Here is a 19158-nt window from a genome sequence, read left to right on the forward strand (position 1 = left end):
TTTTTCTGGCGTTTTAATCACCACAAACGGAATGCCACTAACTCCCATTATATTCCGGAGATGCCCAACATTTCTACAGCTATCTCTCTCCAAAACAAGGAAACTCCCAGCTAGAGCTGGGTAACTTCAGCACTTTTGTGATACCGACCAAAATGCTCCAATCCCATTGAGGATCTATAAAAAAAAAATTCTTTCGGTGCCAAATTGAGATACCGGAACAGTAACTCGCAGTGCCTGTCAGCTAATAAGCATGCAGAATACTTGTGTAAGTTCTAAAGTGGCTGGCGACTGGCTGTCTAACACAATGTAACACAACGCTGGAGGAGAACCGCATGTCCACATACAATCTGAACTGGGTGTCATGCATGTTTTCGTTTTTGTTTGTTGCGTAGTGTAAAAAATGCCCAAGGAAATCAAACGTGTGGCTCCTGGGGACTGGTTATGAAAAATGTTGAATGATGCCCAGCCCTACTCCCAGAACCACCACCGAGATGGTTAACTTGCACTAAAGCCCCCCTAAAGCATATTTTTTTCAGTTTTAGGGTGAACTGCCCCTTTAATAATGCTATCTTTGAGCATTTCCAGAGTAAGGGTTAAGCCAGCTAGTACTTGTAACTGGCCAATAAGAGCTTGTTCACATCTCCATTTGCAGTATTTGTTTTCCAGTTCAATAGAGGACCAAACCGCACATTTTCCAAAATTCCAGACTCAGTGTTTTGAGCTGGGAGAGAAATAAAAGACACGCATAGCTGCATAAGAACTTTCCTGTAATAATCCAAACATGTGGCCGGAACGTGTTCAAGTGATTCAACCCGAGGGCATTGTTTAAAAGCTGACTTCTCACGCTGCTAACCAGTCACTCCCCAAGCTGAGGGGGGTCCAAGCCCCCCCACCCCCCACCCCACTCACCCTCCGCCGAGGGATGGGGCAGCGGATGTCAGGCTGGTCCCCAAAATTCTTGTAAGTGATGTAGTTCTCAGAGCAGATGAGAACCCCACTAGGGCCGTCGGATCCGCCTGGCACTGGAACAGAAAAGCCAGGCAGAATGGAGGGATTAACGTGGTTTCAGTGTGTCTAACCAGTACTGGGAGGTAGAACAACCACATAATTGTTATGCATTTATAAATAAGTCTCTCAAAATTCCCAGAAGGCTTTTATGAGTGAAATAGTACTGAGGTATCAGTTGGGATACACCGTTACCTGTTACTGTACCGTCATGGAGGACTGAGTGAGATGGCAATTTGTGGCCAATCCAGTGTTGTTTTTACCGGATTCATTAACGGGATTTATATGTGAAAGTGGGTCAGACTCTGGGAGACGCTCATTTCCCACAACAAACCTGCCAAGTTTGACTGAGTGACATACACAGTTAGGCTGTGTGCAGTGCAGTTAGGCTGAGTGACATACACAGTTAGGCTGTGTGCAGTGCAGTTAGGCTGAGTGACATACACAGTTAGGCTGTGTGCAGTGCAGTTAGGCTGAGTGACATACACAGTTAGGCTGTGTGCAGTGCAGTTAGGCTGAGTGACATACACAGTTAGGCTGTGTGCAGTGCAGTTAGGCTGAGTCACATACAGTTAGGCTATGTGCAGTGCAGTTAGGCCGTTATGTTAGAGATGCAGTGGAGTGCAAACATAATTCATGGACTTAATTTAGCAACAGATTTTTTTTTTTTTTTTTAACTGGTCACTGAAAAATAGCTCTCCTATATTAATTCACATGGTTAAGCGTTTACCACCATATAACGGCAACATGCCATCACAAAATAATAAAAACATGCACAACTATGGTGAGATGGCACCCCCCCCCCCACGCCACACTCACACTGCCCCCAAACCAAACCAATCCATAGAAGACACAGAGTACTCGTTTGATATTAACCCTCTGGGGTCTAGGGGTAGGAAACACACTTTCACTGACTGGGACATGATCACACATTTCTTCAAATATCAAACTTAATTCATGACAAATAAATTATTTCTTATATATTTGTTTTGCCATCACACTCATCTTTATTTTAATACATATTGTAAATATGTCAGATTTTTGTTAAGTTTGAAATTTGACATCAAAATATAGACATTGCAAAATGCAGTTTGGAACATTTACAGAAACATTATAAAAGTACATAGTAAGCAATGCTGGCAGTTTGTTTTGATCCCAGATATCTAATCACCAAAGTCTTGGCTACATGAAGATGACTAAATGGTGTAGTTGCAACATTCATTTGGATAAATAAATAAGAAAAACCTAACTCATGTCACTATTTCTGGCTCCTTTCATTGAATATGTAGCAACTTTCATGTGTATGAATGAGCCATTGTCACCTGGCCACGTCCCCAACCCCCTTTTATGGCGCTGAAGGGGATGTATCTGGATCGCGTTTCACCGTTGCGCTGTTAATCAAATTACCATGCGAATGCGATTTGAATACGCGCTAATGCGGCTATTTAGAATGTGAATAGCGATCTTCAGGTGAGAGCGGTACTACACGCCCCCGATGCAGGTAAAACAAAGTAAGATGACAAGGTTGACTTTTTTGCCGATTTAACCTAATTAAAAAAACTTTAATACTTCCGACAATGGACGTTTTGAAAAGAAGACAGATTACGGATTTATCCAGCGTTTTTTTCATGATTCTACATTAAGATTTCAGCGAGATATAAACTGAAATAGACACGAAAAGTACGCGATGTCGCCGACGACATACTCGACCCCAGAGAGTTAATATATATTTAAAAACACAGTTTCTGTAGCCAGTCTGAATGAGTACCTGTGATGAGGAAGTTCCCATGCTCCTCCAGAGCTTCGCTGTATTTGCGCACCACGTGGTTCAGCCCGAGGTCCAGCTCGTAGAAGGTCAGGGTCTGTTGGGTGTTGGCCGCTGCTTCGCCGGTGGGGTCGTTGTCCGCCTCCTATAGGGGGGGAAACCCTGTGCTTGTCATAGTGCCCGATCAGTGGCAGCACTGACAGCAGCATCGACAAGCTACGCGGTCAGTGTGTGACAGAGCTCAACAGGGGGCGCACAAACGCACAATGCCAGCCTTCCACGGATCTTCAAATCACTGTAATGCTCACACGCTAACATGCAAACAAAAAAAGCACATCTTTCAAAATACTTTGGAAAATCAACCACAAAAGTGAATTTCTAAAATAAAACCGCATAAATACACCAACGCAAAAGTAAACATGAGAAATGGGTTTTACTGTATTTTTTTTTTTTTAAAAAGTCATTTCCAATAAATTTACCTTGAGCAAGAACACTCAAAATGCAAGTAATCTGAGCCAAAACAGAGTTGGTTTCTGACAAAGAATTTCCTAAACCCGGGGGAAAAAAAAAACACTTTCCCAAGGAAGGTCATGGACTGAACTACAAACCAAGCAAATATCAAACGATTACTCAAACGTAAGGTCCATGGAAACAGAAAAATCACAAATAGTATGTTTACATGCACACTAAGAAAATCTCTGTTAGACTAAATCCGGACTTTTAAAAGTACATGTAAACATGTCGGTCCGACTGAAATCGTACCAAATGGAATTTCTTAGTCGGACTAAGATGCCCAAATAATGCGATTGGGACTCAATTTACTCCTGCGTGCATACGTTCATAGCGCAGGGAGTTTAAATCTCGCTAAAACAGTTTTACTCTGTCTTAGGGAAAAAAACCTCACAAGTTTGGCAATTTTAATAATTATTCATGTATCTCACTTCGATGTTAAATTATCCATCTCAGTGGATCTCACATTATTGACTAGATCTTGAACTAAAAACTAACTGGTTTTCTAACCAGTTAGTCAAAAAAATGTATATATGATAACCTTATACACCACAACAGGCTGATAAAAACACTGCACACCTGTAACAGGCAGTAAACAACACAAGGTCCACAGATGACTTGGCTTCAGTGTGTGCGGCATGGCTGATGAGGAGAAATTGGTTCCGAAAAAAGGTGGTTCTTTGATTTTTGTGGAAGTGGTTTGGATTTGCAAAATCTGATCTGGACCAAGCTATTGTAATTTGCAGGCTCTACAAAGATACCATCTGCAGTAAAGGCTGCAACACAATCAATCTGTTATTGTTTGGATTTGCTGGAGACGGAGTTCAGAAGTGCAGTTATGAACTGATAAAACGTTCATCTCTACTGTGGTATTAAAAATTAAAAGCACTTCTGCTATAATCAAACAGTTTATGTACAGATTATTATACGCCTTAGTAATTAGTAGGGGTGCACCGATCGATCGGCGCACCGATCGATCGGCCTCGATCACGTTAATTTGAGGGGATCAGAAATCGACCATATTCCCATGAGATCCACCGATCTTAGTTATATGCTTTTAACTCTTTGGGGTCGAGTATGTCGTCGACGACATCGCGTACTTTTCGCGTCTATTTCAGTTTATAAATATCTCGCTGAAATCTTAATGTATAATCATGAAAAAAACGCTGGCTAAATCCGTAATCTGTCTTCTTTTCAAAACGTCCATTGTCGGAAGTATTAAAGTTTTTTTATTAGGTTAAATCGGCAAAAACGTAAACCATGTCATCTTACTTTGTTTTACCTGCATCGGGGGCGTGTAGTACCGCTCTCACCCGAAGATCGCTATTCACATTCTAAATAGCCGCATTAGCGCGTATTCAAATCGCATTCGCATGGTAATTTGATTAACAGCGCAACGGTGAAACGCGATCCAGATACATCCCCTTCAGCGCCATAAAAGGGGGTTGGGGACGTGGCCAGGTGACAATGGCTCATTCATACACATGAAAGTTGCTACATATTCAATGAAAGGAGCCAGAAATAGTTACATGAGTTAGGTTTTTCTTATTTATTTATCCAAATTAATGTTGCATCTACACCATTTAGTCATCTTCATGTAGCCAAGACTTTGGTGATCAGATATCTGGGATCAAAACAAACTGCCAGCATTGCTTACTATGTACTTTTATAATGTTTCTGCAAGTGTTCCAAACTGCATTTTGCAATGTCTATACTTTGATGTCAAATTTCAAACTTAACAAAAATCTGACATATTTACAATATATATTAAAATAAAGATGAGTGTAATGGCAAAACAAATATATAAGAAATAATTTATTTGCCATGAATTAAGTGTGATGAAATGTGTGATCATGCCCCAGTCAGTGAAAGTGTGTTTCCTACCCCTAGGCCCCAGAGGGTTAAATCAGCCTTTTCTCCCATTCCCGAGAGAGGTGCAGTGCAGGCTGCCTCCCTCCCTATTTTTTGGACAAGTGTGTCATAACAGCTATATATATATATTTTTTTTTTACAAAATTAGAGAAATTAAAGTCTGGAAGAAAAAATATGATTTTGTAGTTCAAACAGCAATGCTCATTTATATGTTCATTTATATTTGAGGACACTACCTCATGTTTTGTGAGTATTCATATCAATTTACTCAATAAAAATGGAAACATTGAAGTAACTGTCTTTTAGTTATGAAAGAAACAAGATCGGCAAAAAAAAATCGAGATCGGCAGGTAAGGTTGCCTAAGGATCGGTGATCGTTGATCGGCCAGAAAACTGCAATCGGTGCACCCCTAGTAATTAGGTTTATTATAACCCTGGGGAACCCACAGGGTCATATATGACTCTTCCTTTTATTTCTGCCTTACATTCAACCCACTCATCAAAGTTAAGAATTATTTTTGTTTTACAGCCCATGTACCATATACGATCCAGTAACGGTGACATTTAGTGATTACTGACTGAATTAACCAGATTTTTTTCCACAATAAATATGGCCCCCAACACGTTTTGAGGTTGTTGCTGTACGTGCTGCAAAGATTCACCTGGCAAGCTGTGAATAGGTAAGTGGCAGAAATTTTGCATCATCAGTTATAATATTTAGATGTTATATAACATGTACAACTAGGTTTTGGATGTTTTTAAACTTTTCTGGCAACTGTGATGATCATGTTCCATGTGCTCAACATCAGCCTCAGACAGAAACAGAGGGAATACAGGTGGAGCAGCAGACCTTACAACCCACCACAGGTAAACTTTGTGTGTAGTTCACCTTTTTGCAGGTCTGTTCACTTGACCTGTTTCTTGATGGGTTGGCATGTTTGAAGCCTGTGTTTTATTGCCAGCACATGGTGAATGATGAAAAAACTCAATAAATGCATTTTGAAAATGAGAATGTTGCAAAGATTTGGTTTTTCTTTTCTGTCCTTATTTCATAGGTGAAATTAACAAGTTGGAACAGCATGAACAGTCCAGCCGGTCTTATATGGCACATTCATAACATGGACTGCGAAAGGGTCATTTTTACAAAACACCTGTTTTTTAGTTCACTGGGTCTGTATGATTATTTTAGCCAATGGACATATTTTTCCTATAATGATAAGGTGGTCTGGGATCCCCAGGGATGATGTTACAACGCCTTAAAAGGATAGAACAGCCGGTTAAGTGGTTAATTAGCCTCACTAAATATGTTCCAATTTGATCTATATTGAAATCTTAAGGTGGGTCGTGATTCTAAAGAAAAATTTCATATGACGTGACATTTGGCCCGTATCTCCCACTACTACAGCACGGTACTCCACGCACAGACACGAGAGTATGGCACGTACCTCGTAATCCATCTCCAAGCAGGCGAACATGGGGTTCTCAAAGCCCACGTCCACGCCTACTACATGGTACACCAGCGTGTTGGCCTTGTGCGCCTCCAGGGGGGATGAGATGGTGAGACGTGCAGCAGCATCGCGGTTCAGGATGTACACCAGCTTCTGCTTCTCGATGGCACCTTGGAGTCACAACACACGGAAAGCACGTCACACAGGAGGCCACGTCCTAATTCTCACACAAGGCTCCACTAGGGCTGCACAACATAACACTGCAATATGATGTATATAAAAAATTACACCGAATATGTACAGATCACTAACTTCAGGGCATCACAAAATGCCTCTCATTAATATTTTAGGTGCACTACTTATCTGCTGACCAAATCGTGCATGCAAGTAAAAGACCGTATAGCACCGAAAAAAGGTGGCATCCAGACAAATATTTTCGCCTGTCACCTGAAGCCCTGATTATTGCACATTCACCATATTTCGCAGTCTTGGGCCACACAGCACAATTGTAGCAGGTGAGGGACATGAGGAAGAACATTAACACGGCAAAGCTCAACAGTTTTCAATAAACTCAGAAGACAAGAGATAAAAGGTTCTGCAGCAGTTCTACCTAAACGTTGACCCAGCTTTGCCCCAATTCAGCTCCCCCTTTTTCCACACTAAGCCAAACTTCCAGGGCCCCCTGCCCAAGCTCCCCCCCTGCCCCCCCCCCAGGAGGCATGCGTCTACTGACCAATCATAACTGCACGTCCTTTGGGGTCAACAGCAAGGAACTGGCCCGGAACGATTCGCCTGCATCCACTCTTCCCAAAGGTCTCCTGGTGCACCTTCTCAAACATGTTCTTGGAGGGCTGGTATTCCAGGATCACGATGCGCCCAGAGTCGCTACCCACCACGATGTAATCTGGAGACAGGAAGGTGATAAAATGCACAAGCTTGCTGACATCAACTACTGTACCAGACTTTTCCCACACATTTTTATATACAACTACTACTTATGCATATTTTAAAGAATTTTTAAAAAATATGAATAATCAAAAACACAACATCCTTTATTATTCACAATCAAAATCAAGAGTTCAACATTAAAACAGGTTTCACCAGTCGCAGACGGACACACCTTTGGTCCCACCGGTGAGTCGGAAGGCCATGAGGGAGCGGATGATGCCAAACACCTCCATGGTAAGTAGCGTGTGTACTTTCCCGGTGTTGGCGTCGGGTCGCAGCAGTTCCAGAATCTTCCCTCTGGAAACAACGATCTCCTGCTGCTTGGTCCCTTTACAGAAAGCAGAAGAGACAAAGAGTCAAGTATAATAATAGGTCAAACGATGGTCAATTATACAATTAAGGTCATAAAAGGTAAAACCAGAGCACCAGAACATACCAGAAAAATTGCCATGGATAGCATGGGTGATGCCAGTGGCACGCTGTAAGGTTATGTTGTACAGAAACATGTCTGTGGGTCTTTCACACTCCAAGCGCAGAGTAGGGAAGCAACGGCAGCTCCCCGAGAGTTAAACAGCTGAAAAGATGAGAGAAGAGAAATCTCCATCAAACCTGTACTCCTATCGCAAACAGGCAATTCAATCAATCATAATACTATAACTTGTGGAGCCACTGAAAATAGCTCGTTCGTGCGGCGTTTGGATTTCAGGTTGGTAACTACACGTAGTACAAAATCTGGCGCCTACACCGACCAGCTCATCATTGCGAGCAAACCTTCCAAATCAAAAAACACATAATTATGAATTTTACAGTAACAAAATTCTGCATTCAAACACTGGAGTAATTACGAATAGTAATCTTGCCGCATGCAAAATAGCCAAATTCTGCAAAGGAAAGCCGACCCTTACGAATCCCTGGAACTTAAAATCGCAAAGTAAACAAAGCTTATAAGTATAGTGGTTTAAGAACATACTAGTTCGCTTTCTACACAGAATCATTTCCACATAATTTTAACAAGCCGAGCAGATCTTTTTCATTTTGTAAAGCATGAAAAAGTTTGCGCAAGCAAGTCTTCCTGTTGTTTCATTCAAACATTAGCGTCTTCCGCCATCTGGCCGGTTATTTCAAATCTACAGATACAATTTTGCTGGGAAAAAATGCTGGAAGTGGACTCGATATAACATGGAAATTGCTTCTAAATAATTATTACTCACAGATAAATGCCGATGCAGAGGATATCAACTAGATTAAATCATCCTACGTTAGTAAAACGAACCTAGACGTTTCCAGGCAGGCTGCACTGTCGTGGGCCTTGGCGAGTAGTGCGCGTAACTGAAAGAAGTGGTATGAGGATAGGTTAAAGCCTGTCCGCCGTCAATGGTATTATCCTATCCACCCACTATACGAATCGTATCTTTTGGGGCTTTGTAGGTCTTCAGCTGCTTCGTCGCGTACATAGGTGTCCTACGTCGTGCCTTGTCAAATGTTTGATAAATTAAAGAAAATGATCCGTATGAATTAATCGACAAATAAATATCATTTATTAATTATGAATTAAATACGCTCTTCATATTAAGTTGACGAACACACTTCATATTCTAATTACTTACTTGAGATGTTACTCGATGGCTTCCGCACTGGTGTCGTTATCATGAAACCCTATGCAGGAGCTTGTGACGGAAGTGACGTGTCTTATGTTTGTATGGGTAAATATGTCGGAGTCTGTGGCGAAAAAGCGAAGCGGGTCGTCGGGCTTATCCGCCATAAGCCGCGAAACCATCGAAAACCTGACCGAGTTGGATGATTTGGAGCGAGTATACCAACAGCTCTGTGATGAAGAAGTGAGTATTCATAAAAATATAATGTAAAAGATGTGCGGTAGCTGTAAGTTCAGACAGTCAAGGGGTGTCTGTGTTCTGTATTTGCAACGGACATAGTTATTGAAATATAAATTTAGTTTTATTTCCATTTTATCTAGAAACAGGTGGAGTCCGAGCTTGAGTCGCTGGTCAGTCAACAGGGTAACATTGAGACCAAGATGCTTGCTCTGCAGAGGATGGGGTAAGTTGTTGTTTGTGAAGGTGGCAGGCAGTAGTAGTGATGGATTATGCAGCTAGCTGAGTTTTTGCTCACTTTCCTGCTCTTTCATAGTGGAGCACTGTTTGACTGTCCAGATTCCTTTTAGTTCACCTGATCTCCCACACGTCTTCACAAATGTGTCTCTCAGGCCTAACTTGCAACTGATAGAGGGTGATGCCAGCCAGCTTTCTGGAATGATCACCTTCACCTGCAGCCTGGCTGAGAACGTGAGCAGCAAAGTGCGGCAACTGGATCTTGCAAAGGTAATGTACCTGGACGTTCACACGTTGAGCATGAACACAGCACTATACAATAAATTTCAGCAGAAGGTAAAATGCTCACTGTTTCTGTTCCCCAACCCTGGTAGAACCGTCTGTATCAGGCCATCCAGCGCGCTGATGACATCCTGGATTTGAAGTTCTGCACGGATGGTGTGCAGACAGCGCTGCGGAATGAGGACTATGAGCAGGCGGCCGCACATGTGCACCGATACCTTTCCCTGGACCAGTCGGTCATTGAGCTGAGTCGCCAAGGGGGAGAGAGTGAGCCTTTAAATGCTTTTTTTTGTTGCATAAAACCTATGACAGGAGCCGAAAATCCCATAGAACAGTGTTTCTCAAACAAGTCCTTTGCAGCTGGGAGGGAGCAAAAATATCAGCTGTGTGTAGGTCCCCCAGGACTGGGATGCGAAAACAGCATCTTAGACAAACTATTTTGGCATCATTAGCTGCTGGAAGTAACTAATTTGGAGAAGCACTGAAAATAATGACATTTTTTTCCAGTTGCCAATACTTTATATCATCCATCCATCTTTCATAACAGCTTATCCAATACAGTTTCATTGTGTAAGATGCAGTGTTTATAATTCTGTAATTAATCAGTGTGTCTCCCATTCTCATGCTACATTTCTCATCAGGCAGTGCTGTGGACGCTAGTCTTGCTCTTCTCCAGGAAGCAGAGCAGCGCCTGAAGACCCTGGTCAAGGAACGTTTAGATCAGGCAATCACTGCAGGGGACCTGGCCCAGGTTGAGAGGTTCTTCAAGATCTTCCCTCTGTTGGGCCTCCATGATGAGGGGCTGGCCCGCTTTGCCCAGTACCTCTGCACACAGGTAGGTACCTGTCATTGTTAGAAAAACCATGGACTTGCATTTGTCTTTCTGGTTGTCTTCATGTGGAATGCTGTGCTCTGATGGGTGAGAGTTCATGATTTTGTCATCTCTCCACCTTCAGCTAGCCAGTAAAGCAGAGGAGAACCTGCTTCTGGCCTTAGGAGGAGACCTGGGTGAACGGAGAGCAGGGTTAATGTTTGCTGACACTCTCACTCTGCTGCTGGAAGGTAAGATGTTAGAGGAGAGTAGGCTTGTGTTGACCGTTGACACTGCTAATCATTCACAATGACACTGGTCATCTGTTGTGATTTTTTTTTTTTGCAGCCAATTAAACATGCCCTTGACTGCCCCTCTCTCCATGTGCACCAGGTATCGCACGGATCATAGAAACCCACCAGCCCATCGTAGAAACCTATTACGGACCGGGCCGCCTGTACACGCTGATCCGACACCTGCAGGTGGAGTGTGACCGGCAGGCTGAGAAGATCGTGGACAAGTTCATCCAGCAGCGAGACTATCACAACAAGGTGTGGCCTCAGCACATGTGAAAACGACACATCTAATCCTCAGAACCGACCCTGAAAGCCTGTGAGACTGAAAAAATCCTGTCACTCCTGCAGTTCCAGATTGTCCAGAACAGCATGATCAGAAGCATGTCTACTGAGAAGATCGAGCCCAGGTCAGAGTGCCACCCTGTCCTTCATTAATCCTCACTTCTGGCGGCTGTCAGCTTTGCACCCCCCCTCCCCCCAATCACTGGTTCCCTGCCCTTCATTTTTGCACACGTCTCTCCAGGGAGCTGGACCCCGTCTTGCTGGAGGTCACGGTGATGAACTCCCGGGCTGAACTGTACCTGCGCTTTCTGCGGCGACGGATCTCAGCCGACTTCGAGGTCGGGGACGCCACCGCGCCCAAGAGTACCATGCAAGGTAACGGGGCGAGGTGGCGTGTGACGGGCCCTGGCGTGGCCCGCTGGCCCGGCGCTCACGGTGTTCCTCTCACTGCTTGGCCCAGAGCACCAGCAGGGCCTGGAGAAGCTGCTGAAGCACTGCCTGCTGAGCCGGAACATGCAGGAGCTGATTGGATACTACATCCCCATGGAGGAGTACTACATGAGGGAGACTGTCAACAAGGTAGCGCCCCCTGGCGGCAGCGCCGGACACTGGGCAGACGATAGGAGGCGTCATCAGCAATTAAGTGTTTTGATGGTGCAAAACACTGCAGTTATTTGTCATCTCCCCATATAAGGATACATGTGCACAAACGTGTACCATGTCACATGACCACCGTGAAACATTGTTTCTCTGAAACCAATTTGTGATCAAATATGTGATGACAAGTTTTAGCTGAAAGAAAGTCAGGGATTGATAAAACCAGGGCTGGTTCACAGGGAGTTTGTGGCATAGAATTATTAGGTAATAGATTGCTAGATATTAGGGCTTTACAGTCAGGAGGAAGAACACAGCAGAATCCCATCCTGACTCATGGGGTACATTCAGAACGTCAATCAGCAGCCAAAAAGCAAAAGGTTAAAGCCGACCTGCTACACGTCTAGTTATTTGGGTTCCACTTTCATCAAGACCACCACCCCCCCGGTGAAAAAATGTAGACTGCTGATCATGAACTGGGAAGGAGCAAAAACGTGGCCCATCTGGGGGTCTCTGAGGACCTGGCTGACAAGGCTAATCTAAACCCATTAATACTGGCAGACATTTTACTTAATCACAGCGCCCCCTACTGGCCTGGCGTCTGTCTGCCTTGAGCTTGCTGAGGGGGAAGGTCGAGATGAGCATATGGGCTGCTGTTAATGGGGCGAATCTCTTACCTGAGTCTGCACTTATTCTTTCCTACAGCATTTACCCCATTTGAGTGACATAAAGCTTAACAATGAATTAATTTCACTTCATTTATAATTCATATTCCTTTTTAACCTTCTGCAAAATTCAGGCCAGAGTTTTGAGCCGTGCGCGAGAAATGTCAGTCTCAAAACTGGCGGCACTGGACAACACATATAGTGTATAGAGGTACTGCTCTCCCCATGAACGGGAACACTGGGGGAAGCAGACAGAGCAGAGAAAACCCTAGAAGGATCTGGAATTTTTTTCTCTACTCTGCTTCTAAGCCCCCATTTCTGCTCAGTAATTCAGTGCAGCTCCACGCCGGCCACACCCCTGTTCCTCGCTCTGCAGGCCGTTGCCATGGACACGTACGAGAAGGGTCAGCTGACCTCCAGCATGGTGGATGACAGTTTCTACATCGTGAAGAAGTGCATCAGCAGAGCCCTGTCCAGCTCCAGCATTGACTGTCTGTGCGCCATGATCAACCACGCCACCTCCGTGCTGGAGACGGACTTCAGGTACGCCGCCCCGCTGCGCTCCTCTGCCTCCTCTCCAAAGCCCGCCGCCGCCGGCTCTAATGCACCTCCTTCCTTGCAGGGAGGTTCTGTACAACAAGCTGCGGCAGGGCTTCCCCGCCACCACCCTGCAGGACATCCAGCGCGGCGTGAGCAGCGCCGTCAGCCTCATGCACAGCAGCCTGCAGCAGGGCAAGTTCAACACGCTGGGCATCGAGAGCGCTGAAGATGCGAAGGCCTCCTTCCTGGTGGGCGCCTGCAGACCCCCGGCTCCGCAGCTCACCCTTAACCACATCCTCCTTTTTACTGCCCATTAAACAGATATTCTGAATATACCTGCCTTTCCCCACAGCGCTGTTGAAGTCTCAAGTCTTGATAAATTTTCTATAACCAGCCATTGCTGTATTATAATCTTAAATTCTAACTAATGTTACTTTAAATTCCAGACATAGAACAAAATTAAAAATTTAACAGAAACTATAAAAACATAGTAGTTCTATGATAAATGCTTTTTTGGCTTGTAAACATAGAACTAATGTCTGTAGGTACAAACCTGCAAGCCAGACGTGTTGTGACTGTCGAATGAGCGGGTTGATGCACGCGTGCTGTGCAGTATGCATGCGGCTCAGCGGGCCCAGCCTCTGTGCCTGTGACCGGAAGGTCGCCGGTTCGAACCCTGGCAGAATGGTCACATGTCCATGGACCCTTGAGCAAGGTCCTTAGCCCCCAGCTCCGCTGCCCCTGCTCTGTGACTCCCAAGCTTGCTCTTAACTGCATTTGCGTCTCACGGAGAGCAAGATGGAGTAAAGTGAAAAGAATTTGCCCACTGGGATTAATAAAGTATCACTATTATATTAAATGCACTCTGCAGCATGCGTTTTAAAACAAGCACAGCTTGTTGTGCATGAGCCCTTACTTGTGGTACCTCTCTGTCTGGCAGGTGACTCTGAATAACGTAGAGGTGTGCAGCGAGAACATCATCACCCTGAAGAAGAACCTGGAGGTGTGAACCCCGCCCCCCCGCCAGCACCTGTTACTTCCTGGAGAAACATGCTTTTCAGATGTCTTGCAGATTAGACATGTTTTTGCCCCAGTAGCTGAAACTCCTAACCATTATCGAGCTGCCATTCAGCGTATCATGGCCATTTTGTAAGGGATTTAGGGAGTGAACGTCAGGAGATTTCAGCGTGATGCCAGGGATGAGCTGGGCTGACCAATTGGAAGCCTGTGCACTCTAACGCCATCTGCTGACAAGATGTGAGAACAGAGGTTTGTCGTCCTCTGTCCCAGAACGACTGCGCCAAGCTGTTCAGCCAGGGGTTCGGCTCGGGGGAGCAGGCGCAGGCCAAGATCGACAGCTGCCTGTCGGACCTCGTCAGCACATCCAGCAAGTTCAAAGATCTGCTGCAGGTGAGAGAGCACCCCCTGGTGGCCTGATTACTGCACACTGTCAGTCGCTGCCTGGATTAACCCCACTAGCACCAGTTACCTATCACTAGCCTCTTACAGATGGGATGTTCTAAAAAGAAAAAAAAAATTCTGAAAGTTCTGGTGTAGTGTGTCTAACTTGTTGGCGGGGGGGGTGTTTGGTGCAGGAGGGTCTCACAGAGTTGAACAGCACGGCCATTAAACCCCAGGTCAAACCCTGGATCAGCAACTTCCTGTCCGTCTCTCACAACATCGAGGAGGTAGGTCGGCCATGTTGGCTCAGTGCCTTTTTTTCGCGCGCGTGCCAATCTGCAGCCGCCGGCCCGGCGTGCGATAACGGGCTGGGCCCACCCGGTGTTCCTTCTGCAGGAGGAGTTTAATGAGTACGAGGCTAACGACCCCTGGGTTCAGCAGTTCATCGTCAACCTGGAGCAGCTGATGGCCGAGTTCAAGGTAACGCCAACCTTGGATGCCGGCTCGTTGCCATAGCGATACTGTCATGATGGAAGACAATCTGTAGATGGTGGGTCCTCTGACAGCAACCAAAGGAGGCTGTGAGATCAATGAACCCCAACTTCTCTCTCCACCCTCAACCCATCCCCCAGGCCGGTCTCTCTCCAGTTATCTACGACACACTCACCGGCCTGATGACCAGCCTGATCTCCCTGGAACTGGAGAAGACTGTATTCAAGTGCACCTTCAGCAGGGTGAGAGCCCAGTCACAGCCGGTCGTACCACGAGGGGACGCCACCGTCGCCCTCTGGCAGGGAGCCAGGGGCAGTGCTGAGTGACTCAGAGGACAGCAGGAGCCGGCCTGCTCCCTGGGGAGTGCATGGGCCATCAGCATTCTCTCAGAGTAAAGAAGGATTTATCCTGCTCATTATACCAGGGAGTTATGACCTCGGGTGGGACAGATTATACACAGGCTGTGGTCTGCAGAGGCAGGGCAGTGATGGCCTGCTTTATTTGAAGTGAACACAGAATGGTTTTGAATTAATGAGATACTGAAGATCTGCAGGCATCTGACTGACTCTTAGTAGGCTGCTCTTGAGGGAATTAATTGTCTCTGAGAATGATTTGATTTCACTCCCCCCCCCCCCCCCCCCAATCTATTCCAGCTGGGTGGGCTTCAGTTTGATAAGGAGCTCCGTTCCCTGGTGGCATACCTGACCACCGTCACCACTTGGACCATCCGAGACAAGTTTGCCCGTCTCACCCAGATGGGCACGATCCTCAATCTGGAGCGGGTACCTCTCCAAGCTCCCTCTCCCGCCACACGTCGGCTTAGAGCATCACTTATTGCATCATGAGTATTTAATTGCAGCAATATTTCATCCTTTTTGTGCCTCTGAGCCTGAGCTATGATGGGCTGTGGTTGTGATGGGAAAATCCCATAATGGCAGAGGGAAGCGGTTTATGCCGTTCCCGAAGAAGGTGCGTGGCTGAGACTGTGGAAAAATCCGGTGTAAAGTTACACCCCTGCCCTTCTCCCGGGCCCAGTGATGCACGCTGCCCCCTTGTGGTGCGTAACTCACTCACCACATAGCTGCCAGGGGAAATCTTTACGGCCTTGTGGTCTGTTCCACACTGTATCAGTAGCAGGTTTGGTGTAGCTTGTCTGATGCAAAAGAACACTGGAGCAATAAAAGATTAAGTGAAACCAATTACTTTAACAGCACATGGATATATATATATATAATTTTCAATACAGTTGCATGACTCATGCTTCAGGATGACATTTCATACATTTCTGCACATTGCAAATTACTGGCCATATAAGTACCTTACTCCAGGTTTACTACGGCAGGGACACCCATGGGATTTCAATAAGAAACCATTGTTTCTAAGTCTCATGGACAGTCTCTGGTGGTAAATGGTTATAGATAAAGATTATGACTGAAACGATCCTATTCAGGGAGGACAGCACCTTAATTTCACCTGGTGGATCTTCGGATGTGACCTCATCTGTATTTTCACCAATCAGGACACAGAGTGGCCTGCTGCTTACGCGTCCTGTCTCTGTGCTTCCACCCACCAGGTGACCGAGATCCTGGACTACTGGGGCCCAAACTCGGGCCCTCTGACTTGGCGTCTGACCCCAGCGGAGGTCAGACAGGTGCTGGCGTTGCGCATCGACTTCCGCAGCGAAGACATAAAGCGACTGCGGCTGTAGGAATAAATGGCTCCCACCGCTGCACCGGGACCCCGTGACTCGCTGTCTCCTGCTGTAGTGGACCGAGACGCTCTTAGCCCATCACACACAAACACAAACTCGTGGCCTGTTCCTCCGGAGAACATCCGCGATCATCCCAGGAGGAATCGCAGGGCTTGGTTGACGGCGCCTTGGTGCGGAGGCTGCAGAGAGGCAGTGTATGACTCAGCAGTTTGAATCCTGTGCCTGGCAGCCTGATGCTGCCCTCAGGCCCTTGAGCAAGACCCTAAACTCCCCAATTTCGACAGGGGTGTCAGACACTGGCTGTCACCTGTATGCATCTGTGTGTCTCATAGGGTGCAAGATGGAATAGGTAAAGAAACAATTTCCTCGTGTGGATTATTAATAATAATAATGGTGATGATGATGATAATAAAGTATCACTATTGTATTCTAATGTGTTCCCACACACTAAGATGGGGGAGGGTGTGGTGTTGGCATGGTAACCCAGCATCTTAGGAGGGCAGACAGCGAAAACTTGGATCTGTTGAGCCCAACTGGACCAGCAATACTGCAACAACCAGTGAGACAGAGCCTGTACTGGAACTTGGACTGGACTCACGCCATCAACTGTATCACAGATGGACATAGATTATAAACAGTTATATAATTAATATGTGTTTTTTCCCCCCCTTTGAATATATTAAGAACATAGAATATGGTGAGTGTGTGTGTGGGCATTTTGCTGTATTTTCATAAGCAGCACACTAAAAGTTGCTGCAAGAGCAAGCTTTAGGTCAGAGGAGAAATTAGTGCACAACTTTAGGCTGATTGCAGATTGTCTGAGCAAAAGCAGTTTGAAATATAGAGATGTGGATCTGGTGGTTAAGAAAAATCAAATCAGCAGTATATAGTCACCCAAATCTTTTTTTGGGCAATGGTGGCTTAATGGTTATTGTTCCTAATTTGCATTAATGATATTGACACCAATACATACAGTAAACTGGTTAAATTTGCAGACAACACCAAGGTGGGTGGTGTAGCAGATACTGATCTAGCAGCAGAGAGGCTACAACGGGATCTGGATTTAATTAGCGACTGGGCTGATACTTGGCAGATGAAATTTAACATAGATAAATGTAAGGTACTCCATGCAGGGAGCAGAAATATAAAGTACAGATATTTTATGGGTTCCACTGAAATAAAGGTAGCTGATTATGAGAAAGACCTTGGTGTGTATGTTGATGCATCCATGTCCCACTCTCACCGGTGTGGGGAAGCAATAAAAAAGGCCAATAGGATGTTGGGTTACATCTCTAGGTGTTTGGAGTTAAAGTCAAGGGAGGTGATGCTATGATTATACAATTCCTTGGTAAGACCCCACCTAGAATATTGTGTGCAGGTTTGGTCACCATACCTTAAGAAGGACATTGCTGCCTTGGAAAGGGTGCAACGGAGGGCTACGGGAATGATTCCTGGTCTTAGAGGAATGTCTGATGAGGAGAGGTTAGCTGAGCTGAATCTGTTTAGCCTCGAGCAAAGGAGACTAAGGGGGGACATGATCCAGGTATATAAGATTCTAACAGGTCTGGATGCTGTTCAGCCAAATGGCTATTTCAATATTAGTTTAAATACTAGAACTTGTGGCCATAAGTGGAAATTAGCGGACATTTTAAAATGAATTGGAGGAAGCACTTCTTTACAAAGCGTGTAGTTAGAGTATGGAATAGTCTTCCTGGTTGTGTAGTGCAAGCTAAAACCATGGGTTCCTTTAAATCAGAGCTAGATATGATTTTAACAACTCTGACCTATTAGTTAAGTTCTCCCCAAATGAGCTTGATGGGCCGAATGGCCTCCTCTTGTTTGTAAATTTCTTATGTTCTTATGCAGAGGACACATTTCGTTGTTGTGCACTGTGTACTGTGGTGTGTCAACAATGACCACTGATCACTAAATTCAAATTCAAAATGTGAAATTTAATGATACTTGAAGGCTTTTAATATCTGCAGTCTGTTCTGCCCAGGGATTTGTTAGAGAACACATAAATATTGAACTGAATATTATACACACTTAGTAGCCAGTTTGTCTGGTACGCTGCTTGTTTAACGCAAACAGCCAGCTAATTCTGCCCAAACAGCCAATCGCGTTGCTGCGCCTGAATACAAACAGCATGTATACGAGGTGAAGAGGTTCACTACTGTTCCTGGAGTTTACAGCGAATGACGCCATAAGCAAAAAAAAACATCCAGCCAGTGGCAGTTCTGTAGCTGAAAATGCCCCACAAATAACTGAAGTCAGATGATAATGGCCAGGCTCATTAAGCTAACTGGAAGGACACCAGTCCAGTAATAACAGCTGAGTGCACAGTGGTGTGCATTAAGATATCTCTGAATTAACAACTCATCCAAACCTGAAGTGGTTCTGAAGACAAGAGGGGAGCCCTTCCTGGTACTACACAGACATACTCAATGAGGCGGTCACTGGATGTACA

The 19158-nt window shown here is 45.2% G+C and overlaps 2 protein-coding genes across 9 annotated transcripts in view; one reads left to right on the forward strand and one right to left on the reverse strand.

Annotated features, from left to right (window-relative positions):
* The window catches only part of sf3b3 (splicing factor 3b, subunit 3), a 47020-nt gene that overhangs the window by 12280 nt on the left and 15582 nt on the right, over positions 1 to 19158 (reverse strand). For 3 of the 8 annotated variants that reach the window (XM_072698603.1, XM_072698604.1, XM_072698602.1), the window contains 6 exons: positions 7985 to 8122; positions 7721 to 7876; positions 7334 to 7504; positions 6598 to 6770; positions 2774 to 2915; positions 910 to 1022 (listed from right to left, as the gene is read on the reverse strand). In XM_072698603.1, coding sequence (XP_072554704.1) covers positions 910 to 1022; positions 2774 to 2915; positions 6598 to 6770; positions 7334 to 7504; positions 7721 to 7876; positions 7985 to 8054 — 825 coding nt within the window. In that variant the 5' untranslated portion in view covers positions 8055 to 8122. Of the gene's footprint in view, positions 1 to 909; positions 1023 to 2773; positions 2916 to 6597; positions 6771 to 7333; positions 7505 to 7720; positions 7877 to 7984; positions 8123 to 8518; positions 8659 to 8759; positions 8985 to 9155; positions 9242 to 19158 lie in introns of those variants that run through there. The other 5 variants (XM_023827159.2, XM_023827160.2, XM_023827158.2 and 2 more) reach the window with 5 other exon arrangements.
* Positions 9207 to 17124, forward strand: cog4 (component of oligomeric golgi complex 4). The gene is made up of 19 exons (XM_023827163.2): positions 9207 to 9386; positions 9524 to 9606; positions 9773 to 9887; positions 9992 to 10166; positions 10541 to 10734; positions 10856 to 10961; positions 11104 to 11261; positions 11355 to 11413; positions 11530 to 11663; positions 11749 to 11867; positions 12924 to 13090; positions 13170 to 13335; positions 14028 to 14090; positions 14378 to 14497; positions 14683 to 14775; positions 14885 to 14968; positions 15121 to 15222; positions 15634 to 15762; positions 16554 to 17124. The coding sequence occupies exons 1-19, from the start codon at positions 9207 to 9209 to the stop codon at positions 16686 to 16688; spliced, it is 2382 nt and encodes a 793-aa protein (XP_023682931.2). The 3' UTR covers positions 16689 to 17124.

This window comes from Paramormyrops kingsleyae, chromosome 13 (genome assembly GCF_048594095.1).
Source record: "Paramormyrops kingsleyae isolate MSU_618 chromosome 13, PKINGS_0.4, whole genome shotgun sequence".
NCBI classification, from domain to species: Eukaryota; Metazoa; Chordata; class Actinopteri; order Osteoglossiformes; family Mormyridae; genus Paramormyrops; species Paramormyrops kingsleyae.